General features: G+C 34.0%; 1 protein-coding gene across 1 annotated transcript; it reads left to right on the top strand.

Annotated features, from left to right (window-relative positions):
- Positions 1-2,505: 2,505 nt before the first annotated feature.
- On the top strand, positions 2,506-7,524 carry LOC145567639 (ERBB-3 BINDING PROTEIN 1-like). Its single transcript, XM_081626968.1, has 10 exons — positions 2,506-2,615; positions 2,775-2,914; positions 3,027-3,111; positions 3,453-3,602; positions 3,711-3,864; positions 6,171-6,386; positions 6,485-6,621; positions 6,706-6,797; positions 6,905-7,084; positions 7,212-7,524. The coding sequence occupies exons 2-10, from the start codon at positions 2,824-2,826 to the stop codon at positions 7,292-7,294; spliced, it is 1,188 nt and encodes a 395-aa protein (XP_081483094.1). The 5' UTR covers positions 2,506-2,615; positions 2,775-2,823; the 3' UTR covers positions 7,295-7,524.
- The last annotated feature ends 3,786 nt before the right edge of the window (positions 7,525-11,310 follow it).

Genomic DNA, 11,310 nt, shown 5'->3' on the forward strand with positions numbered 1-11,310 from the left:
ATTTATTATTTGGAGCCAAAATAATATTTGAATTTTGGCGCCAAAAGTATTTTGAAAACTAATCATTATTTTGGATAAGATTTATTATCCATTTATCTTATTTTAAAAACCGGATTATTTACATATTTCGAATATTTTAATTAAAGCAAATTAATATTTTATTAATTATTTAATATGGTCGAAAATTCCCAATAATTATCTAGGGATTTCGGATTTTCCATGTATGGAAAATTTGATTTTTCTTGGTTATTTATTGGTGAATAATTGGTAATTAATTAATTAATTATTTAATTATTTATTCTATATTATTTATACAATTATTTTATTCCTTAAAAACGGAGCAAAATCTTCCTAAATATATTTATAGGAGTCCAAAAATTTTGAGCTATGGTGAGCTCAATATTTTCGGCCCTATTGAATTATTTTGGGGGAATTTAATTGGTAATCCCAAAATCTCTTATTTTCGTTAATTCTAATTCTCCATCTTTTTAATATCTAATCATCATATTTTCTTGCCATTCATTCTTCTTAATTATTCCCCAAGTAATTCCAATTTCCTTATTATTTTTCATGACATACATACCTTCCATATTCAATTATACACAATCACCTTAATATCTAACTTTCCTTAATTCTTTTACTCACTTCTCCAAGTAATCCCTTAAACCCTACTTGCCATAATTCTTCCCACATTCTCTTGCTATAATTCTTGCATGAGCTAGCCTATAAATACCCCTCCATACCTCTCACATTTTTCACACCAATTCTCTTCTTTTCTTCTCTTCTTTTTACACAAATCATCCCGTTTATCTTTAAAGCCAATTTTCAGGCACTTCTGGTCAGTTTTTGGGGTATTGACATTTCACAAAAGATTGTTCCTCTCAAAAAATCCTTGAGGTTAGGCTCAAGAATCACCCAATTCGGAGTTATATCGAAGGAGTTACAGCCTCTGCAAGTTCTGCCTATTCTTTCCAACGCGAATCCAATTCTTCTCTTTTCCTTGGTTCCTTATCTTTTCTTCTTCTCTTCTCTTATTCAATTATTATTATTATTATTATTATTATTATTATTATTATTATTATTATTATTATTATTATTATTATTATGGGGGATTTATAAAAATTATTATGAGTAGTTTTAATTATATAAAATTAGATTTTTAATGATGTTTATGAAAATTAATTTAAAAGGTTCATGTACATATAGTTGGGGGTTTTTAATTTAATTATTGTGATTATTTGTTAACCTTATATTAATTAAGGTTATATTTATTTGTAGGGTGTGTTCGATCAAGAATCTTGAGGTTCCTTTTGTGTGTTTGCTAAGCGAGGATCAAGGTACGTTAGGTGGTTAGATACCTTGAAAAAGATTGGTTTGAATGAGCATGTTTGAATGATTTATTGTGATGATTGAATTAAATTGAATTGAATTATGATTATGAAATAAAAGTATGTTTAAATAAATTGGTTTTGATAAATAAATTGGAGTATTGATTTTATATCATGTTTTAAATAATTAAAATTATTATTCATGTTTAAAAGGTTTGATTTTGAAAGCATGTGGATTTAAATAAAAAGGGAGTTTGAATTATTATTATTAAAAGTTGGAATTATTGGATTTAAAGAGGATTTATTGAATTATTATTATTAATGCTTTACAAGCATGTTGGTAATCCCACTATGCGGATTTGGTTTATTGATAAGGCCTTGGACTTTGTATGACCGGGTCTTTCCTCAAGAATAGCCTCTTAATATAAGAAGACTAGCTTGGGGGTGTGCACACTTGGGTGAGGAATTGGTTTTAAAGAAATTGGTTTTAAAGAGGAATTGGTTTATTGAATTGATTATTGATATTGATTATCGAAATTGGTTTTGGAATCTTGAGTTGGAATTATTGATTTAATTATTGGAATGGATGGAATTGATTTCAAAAGCATGTTTATGAATAAATTGAGTTTAATTATCTTGCACTTATTGTACTTAGCATATTTTGCTAATCCGTATTTCTTATTTTGTTTTGATTCGCCCTGTTTATCTTAATGGTAAGTAGTGTTACTAATTTCAGACGGAGTCAATAATTGAGCATATGGAGTCCCGGGAATGGTTTCACCTACATTAGGAAGTGTTGGTTTTGTGTTTCTTTTTGAGTACTCATGACAATGGTTACTATTTATAGTCTATTATTAATAAAAGAAGAGTATTGAAGTTTTCCGCTGCAAAGTATAGGTTTTGTTTAGTAAGTTTGAGTAGCCTTGCGCAATCACGCGGCGGTAATACACCTAAGTCTATCTCTACGGTATAATTATACCTATTATACTAGTATTTTCGTAGAGGGAGATTTGGAAGTGTTACAAATGACTGAATAAACAAATCACAGAAAAAAAAAAAAAAGATAAAAACAAAAAAGAAGAAGAAGCCGATGGGAAAAACTGGATGAGAATGTGGCGCTTGCGAAAGGAGGACAGGCAACGGAGAGGAGAATAGTAGTGGGCCTTCTCTATATAAAACCCCAACACAACACACACTCTAAAACACTCACCCCCTTAAAACCCTAACTCTCTTCTTCTTTCTTCCGCTGCACAATCCAAATCCATTTCCATTTTTCCCCTATTCCTGGTATTTTTCTCTCTCCTCATAAACCCTAATTTTTCTTTTCTCCATCTTTGCCCTAATTATTCGATTTTCCCTCTTTCGTTATTTCGTTCTGTACCAGATTATTCGTATCATCTGTTAATTGATTGAAAAATAGTGTTGATTGTTTTTTCATTGTTTCAGTTATTTTCAAGCGAAAGCGTTAAAATTTTGATTAGATTGTTGAAGAATCATGTCGGACGATGAGAGAGAGGAGAAGGAGCTGGATCTTAGCTATCCTGAAGTTGTCACCAAATACAAGAGCGCTGCTGACATTGTCAACAGTAATTTTCTTCATCCCATTTTTGTTTATTTTTATGATGTATTGATTGAATTTATTGATGATTTTCATCTGAAATGTGAAATTTATTTGTTTTCAATTTTTTGTTTTCGTAGGAGCTTTGCAGCTAGTTGTCGCAGAATGCAAGCCCAAAGCTAAAATTGTTGACCTTTGTGAGAAAGGAGATAATTTTATCCGAGAGTATGATTCTTAATCCATTTCTTTTGTACTTATACTATGGTTTATGAAGTTTGTTTTCAATATTTCAAGAGAACTTTGAAGCATTTTCTCATAAATTTGACCTTTTTGGCTTTGTTACTTGACTCCAATAATGGGTTGGGTTTGAATATATTAATCTGGGTTTTAATTTAATTTTTTTTTTTGGAATTTTTTGTTTGATAGAAAGTGTGGTATCCTAGGTTGCAATGTTGGTTTTTTTTGGTAGACTTTTATTGTCTGGGTTTTATTATGTTTTAAATGATATCTATAGATCTTTGAGTGGCTATGCACTGTTTTGAATGGTGTTTGTTTGTGATGTATAGGCAAACTGCTAACATGTACAAGAATGTGAAAAAGAAGATTGAACGAGGTGTTGCTTTCCCAACTTGCTTATCTGTCAACAATGTTGTTTGTCATTTTTCACCCCTTGCGAGTGACGACTCAGTGCTGGAAGAAGGTGATTTAGTGAAAATGTAAGGTTTTCAATGCGTATTTGTTCTTTCAATTAATCGGGTTTAAGTATAAACTTAACGAGTGTTTTTTGTTTGAGTACTGAGTGTTGGATGATTGTTTCGTTGCAGTGATATGGGTTGTCACATTGATGGCTTTATTGCTGTTGTTGCACACACTCATGTCATTCAAGAAGGCCCGGTAACTGGCAGAAAAGCTGATGTTCTTGCAGCAACCAACACTGCTGCTGAAGTTGCTTTGAGGCTTGTGAGGCCTGGCAAGAAGGTATGATCTTTACCTTTGCTCATGCTGTTATTGTCAACTTCAGTAAAACAATAATGTTTTGCTGTTGACTTTATTTTTTCATGACCTTGAGTTTATAATTTGTGTTGGTTTGTTATTGGTATTGCCATTGAAATGTTTTCAATATTGTGTGCTTTGTGCTGCTGTTAATAATGCCTCATGTGAGGTTTAGAAGCCATGTTGATAACAAAGTAAGTGCAATATAAGTTATATCAAATGAGATGAGCTAGCCGGGGACCTCATACCATATAAGTTTGCCTCGAAGTGTTTTGTTTATTATGGCTTTCATCAAAAAAATGTTTGCTATTTATTTTAAATGCAATTAGAATTCTGGGTTTGCCCTCTCTTCAGTCTGTTCCCTGAATGATGAAAACTTAAAGAAGCTATGGATCAAAATCCACATGATGCTTTTTTTTGTCATAGTTACACTGACAGGAAGATCAAACCTCATTTGCTTGTCAGCAATGTGGCTCCCTCCCTTTTGACATGTTTTCTTTATTGAAGTGAATTGTGCACAATTATTAAGACAGATATTTAATCAGCTGATTTGAGAGATCGATTTTAGATTTTTAGCCCGTGCAAGTCAAAACAGCTCTTGAAAGTGCTGTCATGTATCTTCATTCATGATTCTGATTGCTTTGTAGAAAAGGCAGCTTCACAGAGGTGGATTGATCTTGTTGATTCCCAGTTGTGGCTGGTTTGTAATTTTTGCTTATGGAAGTTACTGACTGTCCTGCTACTTGTGATGAGACTGATAATTTCTGCATCTCCAGTCTCATGAGGGGCAGGCTCTAGTCTTCATCCTGTTGTGGAATAAGGGCAACATCGCCGAGGTGATCAACATCTTGCATGCTGATCACCTGCTTTCATGTTGCCCATATTATGCTGCAAAATGTGAGGCTTTGGATCATATTGTGTTTGAATCTCTAGGCCTTGCTGTGGCTACACGTGTACAATTGATTATGTGCCTAAAATAGACTATATAGATGACTGCAACTTTGGATTATATTGCGCTTGTATCTCTAGTTGTAACCTCATCTGAGAGCTTTCAACTTTGGAGCTCGTCAGTCTTTACCCTTTTACTGTTTTCTATGAGTGAACTCTTGAGTTATTTTTCCAAAGATGGGGTGGAGCAACTTTGCCGAGGTTGTGATTCCCTTATTTGCTGATAACCAGTTTCCTGTTGTCAATGGTTTCCTGTTTAATGCAAGGTGTTCTGGAACAGTTTACTTGTGCTGTTTTATTCTTCCTTGTCCTGGCTATATATCTATACAAGTGAGTCACTATTAATGTGCTTAATTGGGCTGAGTCCCCTAATGGCAATGTAACTTTGAAGTTGAAATTTTTTTGCCTTTAATGATAATGCTCATATGTATATTTGAGTCCATGGAAATATATTTATTTTGTTACTGTTTTGCTCATTGTTCTTGAATTAATTTTTCTGTAAATTATTGCCTACCTCTTTTTAAATTTGATAAATTCTGCATTTGTTCTTAAATTTATTTCTTCTTTGGCGTCATCTTTTCCTCACTTTTACAAGTATTTCTTCTCACATGATTGCTCTGCATGATGCTAATTGTTTTGGCTATTTGGATTTTGGTCCAATGAAGCTTAATATAGTCATAGTTACTCTGATGGAGCATCATGTCATTTTTTTTTATTCCTGCTCTTAATTATATAAATTTATTGTATTTTGAGCCTAAATATGTGAGCTTATGTTGGTGGGGTCTTATGGCAGCATAGGAGTGGTTGAATGTCTCTGTTTCTTTATTTTTTTATGAAGAGATCCACTTTTTATGTATGCGGTTTTGTCATTTATGGTGATGCGGAAAGATTGTTCTACTGCTTAGTGCAAATTCAATCACCTTCGCATGCAGCAGTTTGTTATGATGGCAACCAAGCTATGTTAATGTGTTTGCTCTATATGATGAAGAAAGCCTTTGCTATATGGATTAATGTCCAATGAAGCTTAAATGTCATAGTTACACTGATAGAGCAACTTTCCTGCATTTTCACTTAGCTTGGTAGCCTTGTCTCCATAAATTGTCCATCATACGTGCCTTAAAAAATTGTAAATTTGAGTTTTAATTCTTTTTAAACTACATGCTTAAAAAAATTGGAATGCATAATGTTTGTAGTTCTAAATTAATTTGGAACTGTAGATTACTATAAAACAATTTATGTGGGATTTTGTCTGTTCTTTTGCTCTGATCTGTTTGGTTCCTTTAAAAACTCGAGAATACCTTTTTTGTCAGTGGCGTTCTTACTACATTTTTTGGTTGCAACAGAATAAAGATGTAACAGAAGCAATCCAGAAAGTTGCCGCCGCTTATGACTGTAAAATTGTTGAAGGTGTTCTTAGTCACCAAATGAAACAGTTTGTGATTGATGGAAACAAGGTGGTGTTGAGTGTATCAAGTCCTGAAATGAGAGTTGATGATGCTGAATTTGAAGAGAACGAAGTCTATTCTGTTGATATAGCTGCTAGTACGGGTGAGGGAAAGGTAATAATTTAAAATTTTGTTCGGGAAGAATGAGTTTGGATCTTGAAAACTACTTTGGATGGTTCTTTTATTCTAATGGTTTATGTTTGTGATTGTAGCCTAGAATGTTGGACGAGAAGCAAACAACTATTTACAAAAGAGCCGTGGACAAGAACTATCATTTGAAAATGAAAGCATCAAGATTTATCTTAAGTGAAATCAATCAGAAATTCCCGATAATGCCATTCACAGCAAGGTCTGTGCTGATTCTCATTTTGATATCTGCCTGTGCCAATGATTGGTCTAATCACTCTGATGTATAGTTGGTTATATCTAATAGGGCATTGGAAGAGAAGAGGGCTCGCCTTGGACTAGTAGAATGTGTCAATCATGACCTCTTGCAACCCTACCCTGTTCTGTATGAGAAGCCTGGTAAGTTGACTCTTCTGGGCTTTGAATGCAGCTATCTGATGCTTCTTATCACTGGGTTTTTAAATGTTATGTCTTGTACTTACTAGTAATATGTGTTGACTATGCAGGTGATTATGTTGCTCACATAAAATTCACTGTTCTTCTCATGCCAAATGGATCAGACCGTGTTACATCATATCCTTTGCAAGAATTGCAGCCAACTAAATCAACCGATGACCCTGAAATCAAAGCTTGGTTAGCATTGGGAACAAAGACAAAGAAGAAAGGTGGTGGTAAAAAGAAGAAAGGTAAGGAATGTGACTGGGGAAGGAAACAGGCTGATGCCCTGAGAATATATAGCTGAAAATTTTCTGCGTATGTCAGGCAATTTTTTATCTGGAAATCTAAACTACTCTGATTTTGTTATTATTTCAGCCAAGAAGGGTGAGAAATCTGGTGCTGAAGAGTCAGCTGATGCAGAGCCCATGGATGCAAATGGCGCAACTGCTGAAAATTGAAAAGACAAAAATGTTGGTTCAAATTTTGTTACTCGTTGATTCTCTTTTGTATTTGCTTGATGGGCAACTTAAACATGTTAGATGTTGATCTTCAATATTTCATGTTGCCTCTCACCCGTGTAAAGTTCTGGGTTTGGGCCCACAAAATGAATTTTTCTTTATACAGTGTTGGGGCTTTTTCTGGTTGACTGTGAGCTTATGTTTAGCATTCTATGTTGTTTCATTTTACAGCTACTTGATTTGGAAGTTTGATTCAGGAATGAGGTTAGATGATAAATGTTCATCTTAAGCTATGGCATTGTGGTTGCATTGCCTTTTAATCAACTCATGGCTCTATTTCTGCTTGAACTTTGGAATGATTGGGGTGCGTTGAGATGTGAAATGATGGAAGTGATTTGGTCACAATTTCGTTGTGATTGTATAGTTACAGTGTATACTTGCCTATTGCCAATTGATGATTTCGCTACTAGACAAAGTTTGTAAGCCATAGCTACTGAATGATTTACACTTACGCCAACTATTCTGCAAGAGCTGTGGGAAATGTACTGGGAAACACTTATATATCTGATTTCAGCACAATGAGTAGTTTAAGTACCTGTCTACCTGAATGGCAGCCATTGATGTCCTTTTGCCTTTGTACTGCAAGCTTTCTTTTACTTGTGTGTTGTTTATGCAAGGAGAGGAGGGGATATTGGTTGGTTTAACCATTAGTTAATATTCCCATTATTCTGTGATACTGAGTACATCGTCACATTGGAAATGCAGATTGAAAGCCATTCGTTAGAGACATGGGAGAAACTCAAAGCATGAAGAAATGTACTAATTAGTTGGGTGAAGTACAAAGCAAGAAGAGGAAATGTGTGAGCTGCTGCAGGAGCTCAATGGACCTATAAATGAAGACGTATGAGGATCAATCACTCAATCAGTGTGCTGTTTAAGTCTATCTAAATATCCATGTTATGTGAAATAGTTCTCCACAATTCCACCCAAAGCGCTAATTAGCAAATAAAATGGGTGGGCTATGGTTGTAGGAAAAAATCCGAGCAATTTAATTAATTTTACAATACCCGGATACCAAAACAGCGATACTGCAACTACATTGTATGTAATTACAGGCAACTGCTGCTGCAAATTATGACCCAGTTTAGCAGACTATAATTTTTTGTTTACTTACAACACTTCTCATTTCATGCAGTCAAATTGTAAAAATAGTAGTGCGTTATCTAATTAGAAAACCTCGTTTGGCTTTGTAAATCTCACTGCATTGGAGTATATGTAGTCATTGGCCATATACTCATGTGAGTCATGTACTCATGTTTAGTCTTATTGTGTTAGAAAACCCGACATAACACAAAACATATTTAAACAAAATAGTATCCTAAACCTATGGAGAGAATATTCTTTACCACCCCATAGTTATATTGGGTGGAGGTTGGCCACTAAGCTAGAAACTCCAAAAATAATGATTAGGGAAATTTCTGAAATTTGATATTGTGCATGGACATGGAGCTTCAAAGTTGAAACAAAGCGACCTTTCCCTGAAATAAATGACTATTCATTTTGACATGCTTGATGCGATGTTTTTGGAAAAATGAATTGCACTACATTATCATAGTGAACGAAGAGGGCAGTGAAGCTCAATCAAGAGATTGCTATGCCTCTAAGACACACCTCAGAATTTTTCTTTTGCCCTTTATATAATGAAGTAACTTGGTGTTGGATAACCTAAACGGTTTTTTCACCATATAACCAAACAAATAACGATAACCTAAAGTTGGATGGTGCATTTATGAAAACTCACCCCAATCAACATCACATTAAGTGATCAACCATATATGAAAAGAAAACAAGTAACCCATAAAACAATGGTACCTTGAACACAACAAATGTATTTTTAATATAACATGATGTGTCTCCTTGGGATCATGTGTAAAAAAGCACATTAGCTAATAAAGGTGATGTACCGAAGAACACCTATCAAGTTGCTTAATCATCGAGCAAGATCGAGTGATCGATCCAAATTCTCTCCATATTTGGACTTGTTGTATGCATGAGTAGATGTAGAGGGCAAAAGGAAGATCCAAGATTGAAGAAAAAGATAAATACAACGATTTAATCTACAGTTTGTAATCTGAGAGCAATATAAAAACAATGCCTACAATATTTAAAAGTTGAGACTTGTACTTGGATTTTGAAAACATACGCACACACTTATACATCCAATGAACATCAAACATAAAACCAAAGAACATGAAGTGTAAAAAAAAAAAAAAAAAAAAAAAAAAAACAAAAACAAAAACATTAGCTCCAGCAAATGTAACATCATCTTAATTATATGTCAGTTTGTCACATATCATCTCCAACACTAAGGGTGGGCGTCATTTGGGTTTGCTACACCCAAAAATAAGATATTTGACTTGTATTTTTTTTTTTTTCCTTTCTTGACTTTGACCAAGTAATTGGGTCAGAGTCAGCAAAAGGCCTTCGGGCTGAACCGACAAGGAAATAAGAAGAATTGGGCTAACATCTTATAGAGGCCAAATGAGTATTTTAATTTTTAAAGAGAGTTGGCGCCAAAAAACATAGCTGCACAACTTATGGAAGTCAGCCATAATCGCTCCAATTTCCCTATAAATAGAAGCGTGAGGATCGAAGGAAGGACATTAGTAAATCAATCAACATCAAGCATTTCATTTCTTTTAATCTTTCTTCTTAGCTTTCGTAGCTTCACTTGGCTTAATAGCCAAGCAATAATTTAGATTATCCCTTAACACGTATTGATTATCGTTCGTCTTTTCCAATTGTATGATCATGGAGGTAACCTTTCCTTCCTTCAACTTATACAATTGTAGACTTGACTCTATCCTTTAAGTAATGAAATGCATTTGTATCTTTTGTCATATGTTTATCTACTCGTTTCTTTAAGCAATCTAACTTGTTTTACTTTGTTTGGGAAATCTACCTTATTGTTTGTGTTGTTATGTTAACAAGGTTATCAATCTTTGAAATCGGTAATTCGAAGGGCAGCCCCCTAATATAATACTCCCTCTGTCCCCTTTTGTTTGTCACTTTGAAAGAAAATTATGGGAATTAAGGTGGAGAATGTGAAATAATAAAAGTATATGGGAAAATGAAATTCCCAACCAATAAAAAATTAAAAGTGCATGGGAAAGAGACATTTTCAATTAAAAAAGTAATTAAAGTACATAGGAAAGAGAAATTGAGAGATTTAAGAATGTAAAACAATAAATTAGTCAAAAGTTGGCACAATTTTTATGGTAAATGTTAGGGTAAAATAGAAAGAGAACTTAATAAGGACAAAAAAAAAAAAGGTATAAAAGACTTTTAATGTATCTTAATAATTATGATAATATGAAATGTGACAAACATTTAGGGGCACCCAAAATGGCAAAAAGTGACAAATAAAAGGGGATGGAAGGAGGGAGTACTCTAGAACAAGATAGAATATTTAACTTGTTGGCAAAGAACAATATTTGCCTCAATAGGGTCGCTAGAGCAATAGGGCCACTAGAAAACAAGGCATAATCGTGGCTAGGGGGCTTGCCCTAATGCCCTTGGTTGCCAGTAGCACACTTCTCCCTACAGAGCTTTATTTTCTATATGTCTTGAAATACTAGTGAACACCTACTTGACAGTAACACAATAATAGGCCATTAGAGGGCTCAAACAAAGTCCAAATGAGTCCAAATTTGAGGGGTTTATCATATTTTTGGCTAATGAAGACCATGGAAGTGTCGCTTTTTCAGCTGCCGAATTACGACTTTTGATGGAAAAAAGTGTGGAAAATGATGGAAGCTTCTAGAAGGTTCTGGACTTATCTTCGAGGTTCTTTGAAGACTACATTGGAGGGGATGACTCTAGAATAATCAAGGAAGGTCTTGTACATAGTAAAATTCTTCTAGGTTCTTCTACGTATGTACATAAGTAGGGTGTGCTCTATTTACGTGATTTTTACTTATTAGGACTTATTTTATCTTATCTGAACTTATATAAAC

Source organism: Chenopodium album, chromosome 11 (assembly GCF_948465745.1).
Source record: "Chenopodium album chromosome 11, dcCheAlbu1.1, whole genome shotgun sequence".
Lineage (NCBI taxonomy): Eukaryota > Viridiplantae > Streptophyta > Magnoliopsida > Caryophyllales > Amaranthaceae > Chenopodium > Chenopodium album.

Excerpts from the sequence above, each read along its gene's own strand:
- LOC145567639 (XM_081626968.1), top strand. The coding sequence starts at position 2,824 with ATGTCGGACGATGAGAGAGAGGAGAAGGAGCTGGATCTTAGCTATCCT. Across the intron at positions 6,387-6,484 it reads CTAGTACGGGTGAGGGAAAG|CCTAGAATGTTGGACGAGAA; the intron begins GTAATAATTTAA and ends TTGTGATTGTAG. Across the intron at positions 7,085-7,211 it reads TGGTGGTAAAAAGAAGAAAG|CCAAGAAGGGTGAGAAATCT; the intron begins GTAAGGAATGTG and ends TTATTATTTCAG.